At 27.3% G+C, this 23,423-nt stretch overlaps 1 protein-coding gene across 1 annotated transcript in view; it reads left to right on the top strand.

Moving 5' to 3' along the window:
• The window catches only part of LOC129981938 (uncharacterized), a 194,698-nt gene extending 172,930 nt beyond the window's left edge, over positions 1-21,768 (top strand). The window contains exon 5 of the mRNA XM_056093000.1: positions 19,525-21,768. Within this exon, the coding sequence (XP_055948975.1) occupies positions 19,525-19,804 (280 nt within the window). The 3' untranslated portion in view covers positions 19,805-21,768. The remainder of the gene's footprint in view (positions 1-19,524) is intronic.
• Positions 21,769-23,423: the final 1,655 nt, after the last annotated feature.

Here is a 23,423-nt window from a genome sequence, read left to right as displayed (position 1 = left end):
TATTCCAGATTATAATAATTACCAAAGACCTTGAGAACTTTTTAAATAAAATTATGGTAAGAGGAAAATAATTTTAAATATTGTTGCTTTTATCGTTATAAAATGCCCCACTTCTGTTACAACTTAACCCTATCTGGGAAAACCAAATTTTGAAAAAAAAAATTGTTGGTGTTAAATCGACAAAATTCTCGCATGTTTTTAGGCATTTTGTGAAGGAACAGTTAAGAACTAAAAAAAATGATTCTGATAAAATAACCTCATACAGTGTAATTTACAGTAAATAAGACCATAAGCAGATACACAAGTGCATACAATAAAATAAGGTCATAAGCAGGGTAATTCTTTTTAAAAAGTTGCAACTTTACCTAGTCTTTGCTACAATTTTGTATTTCCTTTTAATCCTTTCAAGAAAGTGATCAAATATCGGTAATCATACGATTCTCCCTTCATGGATCTCGGTATCATATATGAGAAGTACCTTTCCTATTTTAGTGGAATTATATTTATGATATCGTGAGCCGTGAAAGATATGTATGGCATCGTGAGATCGTCTCATATATGATATTATGATACATGATATATTTTTGATCAATGCACACATGTTCCGTATTAATTTTTATTGCCAGTAAATAAGAGCTGCTTGCATTTTTCTTATCTTTAATCTCGCAAGACATATAATAAGTTTCTATCTTAAGTTTACCTAATCCTGTATTTTTTCAATGTGCACCTGAGGCCTTCTTTGACATTTCCAGAAGGCTCTTGAAATCGCACGTGATTAGAATTTAAAACTGGTGAAGCGATTACTACAAACGAAAATAGATTAAAGAACTCAACTTTGAACTTTAGAAAGTAAATCAACTCCAAAAATTATCTTTTTTTATGGAATCACGTGATCGGTATATATGACAAGTCAAATACGACAATTCAAGTTAATATTGGAATGTATTTCAACCAGGAGATGCCATCTCCTTCTAGAATAAAAAAAGTATGATTAAATTATCTTGTGACGCTTAGTTTACATGGATTCATTCTATTGTTAATTGATTAAAATATATACATGCAACTGATGATTATTATTGTTTATGATGATTAATGATTGTTTTCTAAGCAATAATGATCTTAAATTGCTGATTAAGATTTAGTTAGTTTAAGCGTATTTCCTTGACGATATAGAATGTAGTTTATTACAAAGCAATAAATTATATTCCATATATTTTTACATATTTGTAGTTTATTGCAAAGTAATAAACTACATTTCATATATTTTTACATATTTGTAGTTTATTGCAAAGTAATAAACTACATTTCATATGATTCTACATATTCGTAATTTCTTCTAAAGTAATAAACTACATTCCATATAATTCTACATATTTTAAGTTTATTACAAAGTAATAAATTACATTCCATATATTTCTATATATTTGTAGTTTATTACAAATTAACAAACTGTGTTCCATGTATTTCTACATACTTGTAGTTTATTACAAAGTAACAAACTGAAAATAAATAAACTTCAATTCCGAAAAAATTTATAGCATTTTTCGATTAATGATGCATTTTCCAGATTTAATAGAAAGTGAAAACTGGGTTTTGGAGTTTTTCATGTTGCCGGAAAAGAAATTCTTTAAAATTATAAATAAAAAGTTTTTTATATTACTTTTTGATGTCTCTTCCACTTGTTTGAGAACAATAGGATTGGGTTTCGGTATCTCCCTGCAGGGAAAATTATATCTTTTTGATTGTCTACAAATCTTCAGTTTCAGAAGCATTCATAGCAAGATTTCATAGAAATTCATAGAACGATTCCATAGAAACTCATAGAACGATTTCATAAAAAATCATGGAAAGATTTCATAGAAATTAAGCGAGCGATTTCATAGAATTCCATACAATTCTGAACGATTTTGTTAAAATTTGAGACATTAGCTCTTTATGGCCAGAGTAAGACACTGTTAATTTTTTAAAGAAAAAAAAATATTATGGTATAAGTTAATTAAATATTAATCAAAGTTATTCATCTATATTTAACGAAAATATTATTTCACAGGCATTATTTTTTTTTCTATCTTAAAATTAAAACAAAAAAAAAACTTTTTAATGTTGCTTATTTTATTTCTAACATTTTTTTCTCATTTTAAGTTTAAAAAAAATATTTAAGCATAATCTATAAGCGACGTTTTTATTATTCTGATAATATTCGAACACATTTGACTGGTCCTTTAAATCAATCAATCCCGTACTTTTGAAAATGTTGAAATTATAATAAAATATTGCTTTCTTTGGGCATTTATTCCATAGTGCTATTTTTACTTCTGCTTTTATTACGGAGTATTTATTTCGTTTCATTCATAATTTGGCATCGCAATAACTTTTAATAGCCTTATTCTATTTAATACCTATTTTTTAATCTTATCATATAATAAAGTCAATTTTTAAGTAGATGCATTCTATATTAATAGTTTAGCAGCCAGATAAGGGAATTTCAGGGTAAACAGGTAAATTTCAGGTAAATCGTCAAATATACCTGATAATTTATTATCTTGAAAACGTATTTTAAACAAACTTTAGTGAAAAATGTGTTTTTGAAAAGATAAGATGAGAAAGATAGTTCTTTCTGCCATTTTTGTTTAAAACTAGTTATTTATAATGTGTTTAGAGAAGCAGGATTGCTAAAATTCCGAAAATAAAAATTTCTTTGTAAAGATTATATATCACTAGGCAAAATTATCATATATAGTTATGCGTCTTTTCTTTACATTTAAATAAGATGCTATGTTCGATTAAAAATTTATTTAAGCAATATAATTTATAGACACACATAATCACGCACGCACGCACGCATATACACACAGCCTCACACTCACGCGCACGCGCGCGTGCACACACACACACTTTACCCTCAAACACACAATAATGAGATGGAAACAATATTAATTCCAGAGAGAAAAAGGCTTCTTTAGATTAGAAATAATTTATTCTTAAGCGGATAAAAAATAATTTAAATTTAAAAGAGCAATCATTTCATTTTATTTTATTAGCATAAATTGCACACATTAATTGATGATTATATATTTTCAACAATATTCTATTCAAAGTAGAAAAGAATAGAAAATGAACAAATCTTATTTAAAAAAAAGAGCTTTAATAAAATGTATCACGATGAAAAATAAAATAATCAGATATCAGATTGTATATCAGAAGAAAATTAGATATTAAGTTATAAAATAATATGTAGAATTTGATGTAACATAGAATTTGATAATACAATATTTAATATAATATAAAATAAAGCAGATCGTCAAGTAAATGATATTACATGATGGTGTTTAACTTAAATTAGATACCTTGAAAGCTCCCCAACGTTAATGCTTCTTCAGAAAATGATGAAACAGTTCATGCGGTGATGCTCAATAAAGATGTAGTAATTATGAATTTGTTAATTCAATGAGAAAAAATTATCCAGTTTTTTTATCTTTTCTTTTTTAGAATTGATAATTAATAATATTGATCAAACAAAACTTAACCCATTAGCTGCCACGATTCGTCATTTAGAGATTTTGGAGTTTTGCGTACACAACTCAACGCCAAAAATATATTTGATACGCCTGATAGTTTAGTTTCATTCTCTATGTATCAGTCAATATTACATGCAGCAGAAAGTGTACATTCTGTGCTTCGTTTCTTTACAACAAGTGAACATGTTTGAAATTGGTCCGTATGTTGAACGGAGCAGAACTGTCATATCTAAAACATTATTTTTTGAATTTTATCATGAAATACCGCACTTAAATATGCAATTCAAAAGTGTCAGTAACGATCTGTTATTCACTCATTGTCAGTTTTTTTTTTATTGAAATGATTTTATTGATAATTTTAGAACGATATGCATTTGGAACTTTTTCAAAATTATAAAATATTTTTAAAAGTATAATTTGAAATAATTGTACTGTTACATAAATTTTTGTATATTATATATATATATATATATATATATATATATATATATATATATATATATATATATATATATATATATATATATATATATATAGATAGATAGATAGATAGATAGATAGATTGATTGATAGATAATTTATCCGGCCAAACATTAAAAAAATTGGCAGTAATGGGTTAATAAATCAGAATGGAATAAACTATATAAATCAAAGCTTATAAAATAAAATAAAATATATTTAAAAATTTTACCTAATTTAAAATTTATTCTATTTTTGGAAAGTTCCTTAAGAGAAAGCCTAATCCAAATAATAGCTAAAAATGACAGACTAATGTCTAAAAGACTAATAAAAAAATTATTTTTTGAATTGAAATTATAAATTGTATTTGAATGGATGCGGATTGCTATAACTAAATATAGGTATAATAAATAAATAAATAATCTTTCTTGTTTATTCGCTTTTGGTACTAAAATCAATAAGTAGAATAAAACCTCATTTCATATATAGACTGTAAAAAAATTTTTTTGCAGAAAAATATCGAACAAAAATTAGTAACGAAAGAGTCCGATAGAAGGTGTTTCGCTGCTGTCAAAATGAAAGCACGGAAATCAATAATTACAGAGAGTACAGAAAAAATAAATAATGGAAAATTTTCATTAATGTTCTAGCGATAAAAAATGGCACATGCAGAAACGAATGACATATAAAAAAATATTTTTTTATTTCTCCACATTAGGGATACATTTTCAATCTATTGATCTTACTTTTATATATAAAATATTGCTTTATAACTTTATTTCGTGCTGAAATCAGCTCCCTACGCCTTTCACAATTCTCACATGAAATTGGGTTCTAGCCATTCATTTGTTTTTTGCAGCTGATATCTCAAAAAGTACAAGAAATATCTTCTGATCAACGGTATATTTGAATATCCTTTATATGGTTATGTAATATAAATATATAATTAATGGAAGATTAAAAATAATAATAAACTCCATCAATCTGAAAATATCAGATGAATATATTCTTCCAAGAAATGTGTTAGTGATTCTCAGCATTTAAAGAGAAACTAAATGGCAAAAATTTCATAAAGACACTGAGATGTGTTGATGACTTTTTCATAATAAAATCGAAAACAGTAAACTGAGGTTAAATAATTTTCTAGAACAAAGTTTTTGTACTTAAAAAAAAGTCGTACATCATTGGCTATTCTGTAAGATTTGAAGGTCAATAAACAAACTTGCCTCACGTAATAAATGACTTTAATCTGTGAAAACAAGGAAACAAGAGTTGAATTATTTACACTGTTATTATCATTCTTCTATGTGTTTGAAATTGTAATTTTGTTGTAAATAGTCTTCCTTCAAAAAAACTTGTAGCGTTATTTGCTATTCCATTGTATTCTGTATCGTTTACTGTATGTTCCAATTTCACGAGCAATTGTTGTTTCAATTGTCCAATGCTCAACATTGGATATGTACATACCGATATGTTTTTTTTCAGATTACTGTTATTTTTTTATGCACATCAACCATTTCGGACAGATATCTTTAAATCTTTTTTATGGGTAGTAGTGTTACCTGCTATTGAATTGTATACTGTATCACCTTTTGCATGTTCCGATTTCAAGAATTGCGATTGTTGTTTCAATTGTTCAATGTTCAACATTTGATATAAGCACCAATATTCAATATGTTTTTTTTTCCTCGATTCCAGATATTTTTTATGCAATCGGATAGACTCCTTTTAATTTTTCTTGGAGAATTTTTCAATACGGATAAACACTCTTTATATTTCTTACGTAAATCTTCCAATTCGAGTTGACATCATTGTAGCGCTTTTGTACAATATCCATGTCATTTTGGTACTTTTATGTACGTTTTCCAATCCATATGGAATCTTTCTGTATTTTTGAAGTAAATCTTGCAATTGAGTTTGGCACATTTTCTTTAAATCATGCAATTCAGACTGGCATTTTAAAATATTTTTTATTTATTTTTTTCAAAATCTGTTTGGCAAGATATACATTTATTTGCAATGTCTTGCAATTTAATCAATAACACTTCGTACTATTGTTAAATAAAGATTACATTTCTTCTACATATTTCAGTTGCAAGAGCATTTTAAACTTGGCTCCTTTTTTTACAATGATTTTGTTGTTTATCGTTTGGGTCATATATTTCTTGTAAGAAGGCATCAAAGAAACAATCGCCAGATTTTCTTTTATGATTATATCATTTGTCTTTGGAAATGGGTACTAAATTGGAAATCCTTCGAAAATATTTGTTGGTCATACAGATGTAATATCCATTCTTCAACGCTCTAGTAATTAGGTTCCAAAAGATTCGTAAGTAATTAGAATCTTCAGCTGCAGATTCGTAGAACTTTTCGTCGAATAAAATGCAATTGTGAATATTTAAATTTAAAGCTTGTATATAAACACGATATTTAGATTTATTGCGATCGTCTTCGGTTGCATCTTACACATAGTTGCATAAATCTGCACGTTTTTAATAATAAATAACTTACATACCAAAATTTAAAGGAAGGAAAACCTGTTTTGGATAGCCAGTTCAACACCAAATTTAAAGGAAGGAAAATCTGTTTTGGATAGCCAGTTCAACAACTTAAGAAAATAGGGTTTTTTTTTCAGCAGAAGTATAGTTCTGCTGGAATATAATGTGCAGCAAAAAATGTAATAAAAATATGGCAAAAAAACCTTTCATTATCTCAAAGTGTAATATTGTAATTATTAATTATTTTCAGAAAATGGTCGATGTCTTTTATGTATTCATTTAGAATTGCAAAAAAACTAAGCAGATACGGAACAACATTTATTTACTTTCCTTTTCCGGTTATAAATACTTTAATTCTGAGTTCGAAAGTAATTTATCTATGAAGTTGTGTCTCCGTGTAAATACAAACGATAAATTTATTCCGACAAAGTAACAAATTAACTTGCTAATCCTCTGTGCATAAGCTCATTCAATAAAAGCTTAGAAGATTACCGCTTCGAAGCTCTTACATCTATACATCAAATAATATGAAAGATATAATCATTTCAAGGAGATTATTGAACAAAAGATATGCAGGAAAGTTGAATTTGCAATTTAGATTTAATAAAGACAACATTCTGTGTGACTATGCTGGTCACAAGGGAAGCTAGTTTTATAATAAAGACAACATTCTGTGTGAATATGCTGGTCACAAGTCATGCTAGTTTTATAATAAAGATAACAAATCAAATTTAGTCAAATTCAATTGTTTGTATAAAACATTTGGATTCCAAGTTATCATACTCACAAGCAGGGAGACATAGTTTCAAAATGGGTTTTTTGAGACCAGGGATGTCGACGACGTGAAATTCATCAAAATTTATACATCTATTTTTCAATGACTATGATACCTTTATGTGCATTATACATAAGAAATGAGAAAAAAATTATGAAAAACATTTACTCATATCTGAAGAGTTCCTTCAAAACTTTTGTTTTAAATAAAAATGTTTAGTGATGAAAATATTTCAATGATTTTAATACCAAGTAATTTCAGCTTGGAAATATGGCATAACACGTACTTCCACGAAAAACTATTCTTTCGAAATATAAAAACATTGTCTTCACAATATTAATAATATTTCGCATTTCGTTTTTGAAAATACGATTTCTGACTTTAAAAAGCAAAATTTCTTTCAAACCCAAAGTTTGGAAGGAAAGTTTCTGACATTTTCTTCTTTTTTTTCCCTTTACTGTCCACTTCTCGGAAATGATCTTCTTTTATTTCCAAAATCTAGAAAGACGACTTGTCTGTTTCTGTGTATTTCTCCACCGATATTCGGAAGGCACTTTTCTACTTGAAGAGGTCGAAAAGTAGTTTATCTTCTAGCTTGATAAACAGATCAGTACCATAATGTGTACCATAACGAAGTTCGGCGGCCTTGTTAGAATCCTTCTTTCACTTGTAGCTCCTACTTCACGGCACTTACTTCTTTTTGAAGTGTCACAGTAGATCTAGAGGTCCTTCTAAGTCTATGAGATAATATTTCGTTTGATATCTAACGAATTTTCGATAAAATGCGAAATAAACAAGATAAAATAGTTTTGTTAAGTTTTTATGTGACTTAAATTTTTGTAGGATTTTTTTTATCTATGTCAACTAATAATAAAGCAGAATGTGCGCCTGTGTTGATATTATATAGGCCAGATCTAGAGCTTCCACATTTGGTTCAAATATCCCTTATAGATGAGAATGTGTATCTAGGAATATATATTTTTTTATTTTACCCATGCAAACATTGATTTTTACACCATTTCAAATCTTTAAAATGTGTCTATTACATGAAATTAATTTTATCACCAATAAATCTTTATCACTGTGTTTTCACAATTAAATTACTTTCATCAATAGATTTCATTATTGCTATATAACTGGAATCATTTTCATTCTTTTCTTAATATTTCATCTCTTTCCTTTTTGTTGATGTTGAATACAAGAAAGTTTATATTCAGCGGCGTTAACAATATAGAACAGGTAGATGAAATGGGAAGTTACTTATTAAATAGCCTTAAGATCTCATTAAACTTAACTACTATAGAATGGTTTGAATATTCAATGAATAGAGCTAGAGTAATATATTAGTCGTGTAAAATTACATTAAACTTTCATATTAACTAATAGGTAAATTTAAGCTATAAGCTACATTAAACTTATGCAATAAGTTTAATCTAATAACATTAATGTTACTACATTTAGCTTACATATTATTATAAAACTTGTTATTAAACTTATGTGACTAACATCTGCCATAATTTAAAACTTATGAGAGAATCACATTTAATTATGCATAAGATATTCGATAGAAATTAAAAAAAATACAATATTTCCAACATACCAACTGGTCGTTGAAGGTGGGTAATAATTTATATTTTTAACACAAATGTAAAATCATCATAAATAATGGTATGATATATATATATATATATATATATATATATATATATATATATTTCCTGAATTCATCTTTAATTAAAATTCGCTTTTAACATTAGTTTATTTCTCGCTTTTTCCAAAGATAATAGATTAAAGAATAAAGTATGTTTTGTAATTCCTTTTAGATTAAAGTATGTTATGCTCTAGCTTAAGAACTGATATTACTGATATTGGAGTTGTATCAAAGAATAAAGTTTGTTAGATGCAGCCTGTAAAAACCTATGCATAAAAGCTGTTTGTGTTTTATTAGAATAAAGCAATGCATATCTTTCATTTAAACATATTTTTCACTATTAATATGTGATAAAGATTCTTTTATATCATAAGTTATTTTGCATCTAGTTAAATTATTGATTATATTAAAATCTCATATGTCAGCTAGTGACATGCATATTTTCCTAGGGAGCTTTCACAATAAAGTTTATTTTGATTTTAACTCCATCATATAAGAAAACCGAATTGCAATTTTGTACCGTATCTCATCTCGTTAAACGATTACAACCAGTATTTAGCACATAACTGCACTTTTTTCGTTACTGTTATATACTGTTACGAAATTTCCGGGTTCGTTTGGATAGGGGAAGTTATATAGTGTGAAGAACGCTCAATCAGCAGGCGGCAGTATAAAATAAAACAACGACGTTTATTTACACAAAGACACACAGGACAGCACAAAGACGACAACTATATACAGCATAGAGAAGACAATTATCTTCAGCCAAGACGTGCACACAACAAGACTCTACTGCAGATAGTAGCGCACAGCTTTGTTCAGCATTAGCTTGACTCCGTCGCTGCTCTACTAATCTCTGGAACACTCGTTCTTCACCGTCGATTCCGACTACTCTCCTGCAGCTGCAGACTGCCTCCTTTTATAGGTCTCAGGAAGCGGAGCTAGAAGCCTCTCAACCAATCAGGAACTTTCGAGGCGTATCTCGGTTCCCAATGGACGGATCGGGAAAATTCTCGATGTTTCGGGTATAATCTATTTTGGCGTCAAAGTCGCCAAATGGTCGCCAAGCTTCGGGACCTCCGACGCGACACCCGGACTCCGTCCAATACAGATGACTGTAAAGCGGTCTTTCTGATGATGGAACTAACTATGCTGGGAAGCAGCATTACAGATTCGTAACAATACAAATATTTATCATCTCGCCTGTTGCTTTTACAGATAATCACGTTCATGCAATACAAATACTGCTTACATAAATACAGTTTATTACATATGATATTCATCTACATGCGTATGAAAATGTATTACGATACGACTTAACGATTTGAGAATTTTTGCCCAAGTTTATTATAAGTCTGCAGTTGTAATAAAAAACGTATGCAGTATTTATCTAGCTTATTGTGTATGAAAATTATCTTGTTGACCGAACATTTCATACACTAGATAATGAAGTGCATCCAAATTTGATAGTTATTCACAATTTTGACGTTAAGAATACAGATCGAATTTCTCGCAATGTATTTTTGAATTATCTAGTTCATAGATAAGTAGATAATTATTTTGAAATCGGAGATTAAAAGTTGGCTTTTGCATAAACTCGTAATCTATTTCGTAAAATACTGCATTGTTTTTTTCCCAATATTTCGTGTAAATAATGAAGTAAAAATAGTTATCTGGAAGAATATAATTTCATTTTTGAGACAAGGAGTTAATACAACCTTTAATCAATAAAACGTAGAAGTTTTTATTGATAGGTTGTCAATTTTAGTTACGAAATCTTGAAAAGTCAATATCATGTTGTTACAATTTTTTAAACCGAAGTAGATTACTATATATCTTTGAAATTAACGATGAATTTTGTTTGTCGAACACCATCAGGTCGAAAGAGAAAAGGAAGGTCTAAAGCAATTGTTCATTAGATAAGAAAACTTTTTTTTTTTTTGCTTCGCAGCAAACTGAATCCTGACAAAACAATCTAATAAAAAAAAATGAAATCTACGATCGCAAATTTCAAGTTATCATTCGAGAACATTACTATTTTTTAAATCATTATTTGTCTTAGTTAATTTGTCATTTACTAGTTTAAACCGGTTTGAAACAATCACGAGGCTTCTCCATCGCTCTCTATCCTCCTCTCCCTTTCTCTCTCTCCCCCCCTCTCTCTCTCTCTTTCTCTCTCTCTCTCTCTCTCTCTCTCTCTCTATATATATATATATATATATATATATATACAATTTTTTTAAACTTTCATTTTAAATTTTTCTAGCTGGCAAACAAAGTTTTGGTGCTCGATCGATTTTGAGATGACATAACAGCTATGATCTCATAGTTCTACGTCAACCTTTTAAAAACGCATCTGCTGTCAAAGCGGCATACGTAATAATAAAGCAATACTGGTAAAAGCAGGTAAAAATATATGCAATTAAAAGATGATGATGATAATTGTCATTTATGCTTTATTCATTGCCTACGTAATTTCGAGTTTCAATATTAATTCCCTAACGCGATTTAGAGCTTCAAAGCCCTCTAACCAAAACAACATCATGTATTCACATGATAATAATATTTCAAATTCTTGACAATGTTTTGTGTAATTTAACTGCGCTTATTTAAGCGCACTTTTCTTTTCGTGTTTTTAATGCAACAATACCGGGTTGATACCTTTAAAATTTTCTTCAATTTTAAGAGTTTTTACTAAATATATAAGGAAGAATGTTAGTTTGTTCCATTTTAGGCACATGTATAGCTTTTGTCCGATCTTGATGAAGCTGCTATACGAACTTTTTAAGATAATATCCCTGTAAAATTTTCAAATTTCAAAAGTTAATTAAAATATATTAATTAAAAATTAAGCAAGGTTTTCGCGATCTTCAGCAAAATTTTCCGAAAATATTACCGTATAAAAATAACTTTTTAACAGTTCAAAAATTTAACTTTCTAATATAAAAAAAATTCATTTCCGTACAATTTTTAACTTATATTTAAATAATTTATTTAAATTTGATTTTACAAACAATCTTTTTTATAGTTAAGATGTTTTTATAATTCTGAACAAAATTTATTTCTTTTTGTGTGTGTTTTTAAAATTATATTTTAAGTTTCATCCTATATTATGAGGCATAGATAAATACATAGCTAAGAAAAATAAAACCTTTTTGATATACTATTAGCTTTCTTTTAAAATTATGTTTTGTTTAAATGTAATACTTTGATCAAATGTTTTTTTAATCTAAATTATTATTGATAGAATCCATTCATGGCATTTGTTTGAATAGTAGATTTTCGTGTGTTTCTAATTTGAGAAAAGTTCGTGTTCCCGAAGGTGAATTTCCTTTATATATATATGTTATAGGATAAATATCATAATCATTGTTTAAGTAAAACAAATGTTTCAAAATGTTCAGTGAAGAGCTTCAGTTTATGAACGGAAGTCACTTTAATTTAGTTCTGTTATAATGTTATTCTAAGTTTATTTTAAAACTGTAAATTCAGAAATTCTTTTATTTCAAAGTCGAGACTTTATTTTAAATTTACACGGCCAAATGAGCAATAAATGGATACACAACTTTGTAAAGATGTGTAAAAGTCATTATTAAAATATTTAGTTAATTGTTCTTCAGCCGATGCTAAGTCGTGCATTCAAATCGTGGATCACTGCATAAAGTGCACCATTTTTCTTATACATGTAACAGACACGTGAGAGTTTGAAAATTTCAATCTTTGCTTGGGAGAGAGTGCATAATTAAGAAGAATCATTCTGATCGCTAAATTGACATTTTATTTGCGAATAGAATACTTTACCTCAAATTTTAGTGTTTTTTTCCAAGAAATTAAAATGTTTTACTCTTTTTCCATTGAAAAAATTAGCTTTACTTTGATTCAAGTACCTATTGAAATTCCTTTTAACTTTAATTTTTCAATTTTTTTTTTTGAGAAATCGCAAAACTGTTTGTCTCTAGTATGATTCCTAATCAGATATTAATTTTCACCCACTCGAATCCGGGCGATAATGGTACTATTTCTCTTTCCAAGAAATGACACTATTTTTCTATAATTACACTAATATTCTTTCCTAGAAATCCCTTTTTTCTTCAATTTTTGAATATGTTCAAGAAATCGTAAAACTGACTGTCTTCGATCAGATTACTTATCAGATTTTGGTTCTCATATAGTCAAATTCCAGGCGATAATGACACTATTTTCTATCTATATTTCTTTCCTCCATGGTATGAAGGCAAAATGTGCATTTTCATGTTATGAAAAATGTATAAACAGATGTTCAATTCTCTGCCATGTTCTAGTATGTATCGGAGAGGAAAATAGAAAAAATTAAAAAAAAATATCAACATGCTGACTGATTCCAATAATTATGATATATTCTATTGCACAAAACAATTTTTTTTCTCTTAGAAATAAGAAAAACTTTCTGAAGATACCAATTTTATTTCCGTGAATTTTTTTCCCTCGACCTTAGAATGCATGACTTTACATTTTTCCTAAATATAATATATGTTCTTTGCATAACTACATACAATTAAAAAAATATTAAAATTTTTTTTAATTAAATTGTTCTAAATGGATGCTTTATGAATTAAATAATAACCCGGTGTCACAAATCAAGTTATAACAATTCTGTAGTAAAAATAACTGTTTCTTTTGGCACAATTCGGTTTTAACGGTAACCAAAAAGAGCCAAGAAAAAGTTCCGCCAAATTATAAAAATATACTCAAAAAGTGAATCACATGCTATTTAATTTGAAGATTAAAATCTCAAATTGGCGAAATTTTTTCTTGGCACTTTTTACCGTCAGGTACCTTTCCTTTTACCAACATATTTTTTACAATGCAAAAAAAAAAAAGGTTCTTTTAATGATAGAACTATTTACACAATATACATCTTTGTATTTTTCTAAGTTTCCAGTTTAAATCTAATCCTAGTGCAATTCTTGCCTTATATCGGTTTTTTCTACAAACATTTATTAAAAAGCATTTAAAAAGGATTTCCAAACATCGTTGTCTTTGAAACAAGTAAAAATGTGTAACTAAATATCCAGCGATGTATTGTAGAACTAATCTAAATATTTTTAAAAAAATTAATTTTGATACAATTTGCAATAGTGGTTTATTGTTTTATCAAATATCTTATTCGAGAACTTTTACCGGTACTATATTCTTGATAAAGAACATTTTAGGTGCTATATCATATTCTATTCAAAAAAAGCCTTTAAATTTCACATTTATTTATATGTAAAAACCATGCAAGCTTTCAATATTTTAAACCTCTATCATGGATGGGGCGCATCATTAAGAAGATTGATTTTGATTATCTAGATTGATGATTTATTCGGCAAACTGAAAACATAAAAAAAATTTCATTTTTTTTTTCTGAGCCGTTTTCCACAAACACAATTATTTACTCTTTATTAATTTTTATTAATAAATAAAAGTCATGCAAGCTTTCAATATTTTCAGGGTCCATCTTGGATGGAATGCGTAATTAAGAATAATGTTTTTTTTTCATCTAGATTGATGGTTTATTCGGCAAACTAAAAATGTTTTAAAAAGTTATTTATTAATAAATTTATTAATTATTAATAAATTATTAATTAAATTTATTAATTAAAATAAATAATGTATTTATTAATAAATAAAAGCCATGCAAGCTTTCAATATTTTCAGGGTCCATCTTGGATGGAATGCGTAATTAAGAATAATGTTTTTTTTTTCATCTAGATTGATGGTTTATTCGGCAAACTAAAAATGTTTAAAAAAATTATTTATTAATAAATTTATTAATTATTAATAAATTATTAATTAAGTTTATTAATTAAAATAAATAATTTATTTATTAATAAATTTATTAATAAATAAAAGCCATGCAAGCTTTCAGTATTTTCAGCGTCCATCTTGGATGGAACGCGTAATTAAAAATAATGGGTTTTTTTTTCATCTAGATTGATGGTTTATTCGGCAAACTGAAATTTTTAAAAAAAAATTATTATTTTTTTAATGCCATTTCACAAATACAATTTTTTACTCTTTTTTCATTACTAAAATCAGATTTATGAGACACAAGCACCTATAAAAAATCCATTCATTCTTACTTTTTCGAATCTGTTCGTGAAAGAATAAAATTGTCTGCCTTTGGCGAGATTCTCAATTTGATTTTGGTTCACAGGCAGTCGAACTCCAAGCGCTGAAATCTCTATTTCCTATCTATACCTCACCCGCCATGGTACGAAGGGAAAATTTTGATTTTCCTTGAATGAAAAGGTGTATAAGTCGGCACTTTTCTTTCCCTGTTCTTGTATTTATTGGGGAGGAAAATCGGAAGGCAGCCGGAAACAAGATTTATATGATACCTGACTCACAAGAAGCTCATCATTTTCCCTAAGGGCAGAAGCCTGCCAACAGCCAATGAAGCTAATGCACAGCTTTCTATTCTTATTCTTGTAAATGTAGAGGTGTTCGTATTCGTAAATCTGATAAAAGAAAAGTACAGAGCTGGAGTGATCTTTTCAATGTTAATTGACTGTAAAAACATTGTGGCTCAGTTTTTCATTTTTTAAATAATTTTGTTGAAAATGTTTAACAGTTTCAGATAAATAAATGCAGGGAGATATTTATATTTGCTTTTCAGTATACTATGCAAGAAAAGAGGAAGATTTGTGAAGATATTAAGCCTCGAGATTCAGATGAATCTTATCGAATATGATTATGCTTTTAGATTTCATATAAAAAGATAAAATCGGGTGCATTATTCATAATGTAATGTTTAATAGGGAAGACAATTGGATCTAATGTTATGAAATATGGCATATAATTACTATTTACATGTATTCGATGCTTATCAAGAAAGGCATTTTCAAAATTTTAAATAGATTTTCAGTTAAATAATATGAACCAAAATTTCAGTTATTTATTCTTAAATAATACTATAATCCACCATCCATTTTCAACACTTTCAGTTGAAAAATCAAATCTTTTTAATGATACAAATTTTATTTCGATTCGCTATTTTCTTTAATAAATTTCCAAAATTAATCCTAAATCCGATTTCCAATAATGATTTTATTGTTCGAATGAAATTCAAATTTATTATCTTGTTTCATCAAATTTTCAACCTTCGAGCGTCTGCTGATACTAAAAGCTTGATAAAATACAGCTTTTCTCAGTAATTATATCCAAGACAGATTTTTATTTTTATTAGCATGATAGAGATTTTAAGCTGACATTCTTTCTGTGAACTGCGTAATATCACTGTGTCGTCAAACAAGAAACACAGTGGTTGATGAAATTAAACATAAAATCTGATTCTATGAAATTTTAGATCACAGATTCGAAATTTAAGATTTTTTTTTACACTCCGTTGATTTAAAAAAAAATTGAGTTTCTATTGATTAACATATGAACTGTTAACAAAATTATCAAAAATTTAACAATTTGAAAGTGAAATTTGGTGTGCATTTTTGCATAAAAATTGCGTATAGATATTAAATGCATAAAAATATACGGAAACAATATATTGTTCCATATATTGTTAAACATTATATAATACATTAAATTATTGTTAAACAACAGTGGTATATTATTGTTAAACATAATATATCATTACATTACTGTTAAACAATAGGAGTACAATATTGTTAAATATTATATAGCGGTACATTATTGTTAAACTTTATATAGTGGTACATTATTGTTTCTATATTCTAATTCTCTTGTTTAACAATATACTACTTATTGCTAATAAATGTTTAACAACATATGGGGAGACAAAACACAAATTTCGTCCTAAACAAAATTTGCCTTTTCCCTTCCCATTTATTGTTAAACATTATTCTTCTATAATTTATCACGATCGATAAATAGAACCCTTCTGTTGTTGTTGTTACTTACGGCACTTGCCATAGACAAACCCGCTGACGAGGTCAGCAATTTAAGCCGAGTTTGTGCAATAGCTTCTATGGGAAAAGCCTCCTGAGCACCCGAGGGCAGAAATCTGACTTCTAACTCATATGAAGATGACACTCACACACTTGCTTGCACAACACCTTTTTATAAGGGGGCTCTTTCACACACTTCACAGATAAAATACAGAGTAAAGAACAACCAAGTTGAAACAGGACTCGAACCCGGGACGCGCTACCCCTAGGTCAAGAAACCAGCAAAGCCATCCTTATCGTAGTTTTATCACTTTATAAAGGTGTAGATATTTGTATAAATTTTAAAGGGAATGCATAAATTGGCTGAGTTTATAAGTTTATCTATCTATTTGTATGTTCATTGCGTAATAGCTAAAAAAACAACAGTTAACACTAGTGAAATTTAATATTTGATTTTTAAACCAAAATTATAGATTTTTTTCAAATTTTGTGCTAAAATCTATGTATCAAGATTTAGTTGTATGTCCTCTTTAATAGTTGTCGTCTCTTTAATGATATTATTGCCAGTTTGCATCTAAGTATTAATCCAGTCAGTCTGGGAAAATAAATCTCGCATATGTGTGTGTGTGTAAACAAGTTTTAGCATGGCCAAATTGAAGAAATTTTTGAAACTTTAAAATTTTGATATTTATTCTATCTGAAAGGTATGGAAAGCATATTATGAAGAAGGAAGAAGCGATAATAAGCTGATATCCATTTATATCACGATACAAAAGGAAAAAATTAGACAAAAAATTTTCCCTTCTGTAGATTTACTATGAGATTTTGACAGGGATTTCTTTGACATGTGACGATTTAGGAAATGGAATATTAGGTATCTGTAAAAGCATGTTGCAAGTATTAAGTGTTTTTATCCCTTCACTCAGAACGTGAGAATCTGCTGAATTCAGTAGTTTTTCAGAGTGCGTGCAGAATTAATTAAATAAAAAGCGGGAATTGTATCAGGAAACAAGAACAAATTTTTTAGAATGAAGTTAATATGGATTAAAGTAAGATAAAATTAGAAAATAAATTAAGATTTAAATTGGATTTAGAGATGTCATTACACATATACTTGAATATAGTTCTTAAACTATAGTTTTGAATTGAAAAGCACCATATTTGTTATATATATAAGAAAGTCGAAATGAAAGAAAAAAAAATCCTGTTCGTTACATGTTTCTTAGTTCAGAAATTTATATTATTTCAAAAAAGTTAATGATTCATCATTTTAGTATTACAACTTTTTATTTTTGGTCACATATTTTTGTAGATGCCGTCAAGCAATATTCCTAGAAAAATGATAAAAAGGAATTCATAAAATCAAAGAAAAGTTTCGTATTCAGAGTAAAATAAAAGTATCAGCTTAACAATGTCGAAATGGCATTCCAATAAATTGAAGAATGCCTTTTAGAATTCCAGAGTCGTATAAGGAATTTCAGATAATTGATGGAAACGGGGAACAATTAAATGTTTTTCTTTATATTCCATTTGGGCAAAAATATTTTTCTGAAGGAACAGGAATGTGAAACTACAATGTCTAATTATTTCTGCCTTTTCATATATGAAATATAAATGGAATAATTATTGTCAAATTCAAAATAGGAATTTAAAGATATAAAGAAGTTTTGAACTCTAAATATTTGTTTAAAACTCGACTGAAGTAGGTGTAGTTAAATTGAGGAATGTATTCTATACAGGGAAAATATCTGGTAAAAGGTTTTAGTTGATGTCTAGATTATTTTTGAAAAAACGCTTGTAAGCCCTTTTATATTTATCGAAATTCAAGGAGTGAAAGTTTTTATTTTAAAAGTATTTTTTATAATTTTATATCATTTTTATATGCCCATCATTCAGAAAAAAGACATTTTTCTTATTTTTAGGGAAATTTAGGTATTTTGTAAAGCAATAATTTTCTCGAAAAAGTTGAACATTTTGTAAGGCAGCTATAGATTTGAAAATTTAATTAAAAATTGTATACTGTGTACAATTGATTGTGGTACAGTAAAGCGTTTTAATGAAATTGGAAAATTTTTCCTAAAATTAAAAATAATAATACATTTAATTTCCATAATTATTTTTTAAAAAATTAATCCTTACAAAGTTAAAGCAATCTTTATTAGCACAAGATATTACATGATATTCCCACGATGCTGTTTTATGTTTTGTATGCCGGCCAATGTCGTATAGATATAGAACAATTTTGTTCGGCATTTATGCTAATAGGGATTTGACATTCAACTGCTTATTTTAGTTTTTTAATGCCAGCATTTTTATCTTAAAATTTTAAGTTTAATTTAACTTCATTAATAAAGAAACTTTCTTTTAACACACACACGCACAACCATTATTTCCACTTTCTTATTCTTTCCATATACTGGCCTGATCGCCGGGTCTGTGTTTTTAAGATCAATCTAACATTTAAAAGCAACAAAAATATTATTACATTTTTTCAAATGCGAAATACAATTTGACTAATTCTTGATTAATTTTGACGAAATATTTTAGTTATTGTATTCTATCTTGTAATATAAGAGTTTTAAGCTTATAACTTGTGTTTTAACCTGCATCTTTCCTTTAAAAACGACTTATACATGTAAACTTGAATTTCCTTGAAATCCAAACTACTCTCCGTGGATTTGTTTAATTTTAATTTCAATCTCTCATCCTTTAATATTTCTTTTTTTTTCTTTTTCAGCTTATTCGATGGCTACAAAGAATGCACTAGAATTGCTGTTTTGCACAAGTGCAGCCCTGAAGCAGCAGATCTTGGTGAGCAGATCGTCACGAAAGCAGGAGGTCCCCTGGTTCAAACGCACTGTGCCAACTTCAAGCACAACACCCCAGATTGCATGTTCCACATATCTTCAGCCATTTCAATGTGCGTTCTTTCAGTCGCTCTTTACTCACCTGTTGTTTTGATGCTGTTTTTTAATTTCTTTTACGTGATTTTATTGTCTTCCGAACATACATTTTGAACATAGATTTGTCAAGATGTTTTTGGCATTGTTCGTTCAACTACTACAGGGACTCAAAGCCCCTCAAAACGCAAGTGGAACATTCCGGGTATCTTGTAATGGTGCTATCCATATGGAAGCCATTTTTTAGGATAAATTTATGTTGGAGAAGGATAGGTCAAGTCAACATATGACCTATGACTTCCGCATATTGCCATGTCCTTTATCACATCTTAGGGCTGGTCTTTTTGTTTTTGTAATTATATAAGAATGTTCTCTGTGTTTATTATTGTTTCCGATTATTTATACCATATTTGTGGAAAATGACAGGAAAATGTTTATGACTAATGTGCATTAGAGCGTCGATAATCTGGATATTATTAGCTTTGAAAATCTGGATTGTCTATGAAACTTAGTTCTACAGCTAATATCTGAAAAACTGACGAATTGATTGTCAAATTTTACAGCCTGTTTGTATTCAGAAGACAATCAAAATATTTTATTAGTGATTTGGTAATGTAATGTATATACTAAATATCTAAAAAGCCAAACGATAATTTTAAGAAAAATGTAGAACATTCTAAATTCTTCAGTCAACTTTGTTTATATCAATCCATTTTAACTAGAATCTTTTGATAAAACATTATTTATTGACATTTGTTTTTACTTCGTTTTGGCAACATAATTGGTATTTCAATTCACATTTAAGAAATACAAAATAACATATTTACTATTAATTTTTCGAAAATGTCCAAGAAAAATCCGGTTTGCTTATAACCTTTTTGAATTTAAAGAAGAACAACATAGTAGTTATTCTAGATTATCGGCGCCTTACTGCTTTTTTATTTGCGGGTTGATACGCATAAAAAAATCAAAAAATGTTTGCTTTTTAAATTATTTTGGTTTTTCTTGTAGTAGCTTTTTTATAATAGGCTTTCGATTCGAAATGAATTAAATTATTATATTAGTGATGAATATTATGTTTTGATAAGATATATAAAAATTTGAAGAATAACAACATATAACTATTATTTAATTAATTAATATACAACTGTCATTAAATCAGAAATCTAGTCATATTTTTAAGATGTTAAAAAAACACTATCAGAAGTGTGGGTACAGAATCTTTTGTAATAATCTAAGATCTATTTAAATCATTTAATAATTATTTAATCAATTTCTTTCAACTTATTATTAAAATGGGAAACTGTTTTCTAGGAAGATATAAAGGATCTTTTTCTACATTCGCTCTTAACAGTACATTTCTATTCTGATTACAGGATTAAGATTCCAGCTCATAATGCTACTTATTCAATCATAAGATTTTCGCATTAATTATTTATTAACCAATGCCACTTACAGATTGTTATTGATTTCTTAATATACATGAAAGTAAAACTGAAATTTTCTAATACTATGTTTTTAGCAGATACTCTTTAAAATAACAATGTTTCTCTGTTATATTACAGATAATTCAGTCGCAAATTTTGTTCATGCCAGGAATTGAACTTTCCCACCATTTAATAAAACCTATTTTAACTATGGGTTATTTAAATTAGCAAACTTTTCCTTAACTAAATATTGTAAAAGAACAACTTACAGAACGAAATAATTTTTCAGTTTCTTTTGATATTAAATACAGCGCTTTTCAAAAATAATAATTAATAAAAAAAACATATCTTCTTTTAAAATTTTAGTTTATTATAAATAATTTTAAGTAAATTTGTACTTTGCTTGAAAAACCTTTTTATTTCCTTAGTGAATAAAACTTTTGTTGCTAACAAGACATATTCCATCATATTTATTAAATTTATTTTTGGAATAAGCATTTATTATTGATAGAGAAATTTATATAATTTTTTATAAGTTCATTTATATTAATATATGTTTATTAAAGGTTAAATTCCACGTAATTATTATTAGATAAATTCTTACTTTATACAATAAAATATTTTTTTTGACAGTAAATATCTTAGTATTAGGGATTTTTAGTATTATGAATATTACAGTTAATAATTAAAAAGAATCATGTTAATAGTTTAAAAAAAAAGAATGAGTATTTTATTCCATAAAATGATTTGATAAAATTTAAATATGAATATACATTAAATATGAATATAAATTAAATAATACATAATACATTAATAATACATAAATTAAATACATCATACTCTTCTACAGTAATTAATTTTTATTTGATTTCATGATTTTTTTATGAATATATGCAAATATGGTTAGATACACATTTTATTTATACAAATGGATTTCATTGATTGCTTAGTAACTGAATTTATTAAACTTGTGATGTAATCATAAGTTTAGGTTTTCTATTAAACATTCCTGTTCCGGTATACACTTTAGCCAGAATATTTCATTCTGTAAATATAAAATTAGTGTATTCTTCTTAATAGAATTTATATTCCAAATATCAACTTAATTATGTATATAGAACTAAGTTCATTTCTTACATTTCGATTTCCTTTATATTTTTTGTTACATGCTTGATTGGAAGAAAAAGTATTTGGAATCCATTAACAAAATTATTTAGAATGAAATATAAAAATCAGAAGAGCAGAGTTTGATTTGAATTGTATTTGTATTATCTGTTTTCTGAAATATGTTATTAGAAATATTTTATCTGGGAATTGCAGAGATTCTCAGACAAAATGGTTTTGCACGTTTAATATGAAATTGGTTATGATTTCATAAGTTGATTATACTTTGAAATTGAATGCATTAGCTAGCTTCTTAGAAACACATGTAAAAAAATTTTTTCCAAGTACCCTCGAAGTTTCATGGCTAAGATGAATTTATGTTGATTTTGTATCTTCAAAATGTTTTTTTGATATATTGGATGTTATTTGTGCAAATTGGATTTTCTAATAAAAAATCTAAAAATCATTGTATCTGATTATTTGAAGTTTTGGATAAAGTACATTTATTTCTAACTCTTAACGCTGTCGTTTCATTTAAAGTAAAATGGATCTTAAATTTAGAGACGGAAAATGGGTTGTTTATTTAAAGAATATTCATAATTGAATAAAAAAATTTTTAGAAATAAATTAATATACTATATTGAGGTATGCTAATGCAGAGCGTATATTGTGCTCTATACTTCTAGTGCTGCGTATATAGCTGCCATCTTTGCAACGTATGTATAAGTGAATTTTCTGTCATTTTTATTTAAATGTGAAAAAAATATTTTCTTGATCTGATTTCGATTTTTACGCATGATACTTTTATTGTCAGTTCTTATTAACCTCTAAATTTAGATGTTATCGAAAATTATTCCTTTGAAAACGCTGCCTTAAATTTATTAGTAAAATTTATTAAGTTAATTTGATTTCTAACTTTTCGAAATTGTTTTTGTTATTAATTCAAATAATGAACATATCAGTTTCAAATGTTTTGTTGTTTAAATTTGGGATTTAAATTATGATATGCTGGGCTGGGAATTAAATGAAATTCGAGAATTCAAAATTTATTATACTGTATTCATTACTTTTATTCATTTATTATATTTCAATTATTTGTGACAGATATTTCGTGTCACAAACTGATTATATTTATTTATTCTGATAACTTCAAACTATTATCTCAAACTCCATTTGTGTTTTTTTTTTCAGTTTTGAACAACAAA

Source organism: Argiope bruennichi, chromosome 8 (assembly GCF_947563725.1).
Source record: "Argiope bruennichi chromosome 8, qqArgBrue1.1, whole genome shotgun sequence".
Classification (NCBI taxonomy): domain Eukaryota; kingdom Metazoa; phylum Arthropoda; class Arachnida; order Araneae; family Araneidae; genus Argiope; species Argiope bruennichi.
Note: the sequence above shows the minus strand (reverse complement) of the source record. Positions and strands in the feature narration are given on the sequence as shown.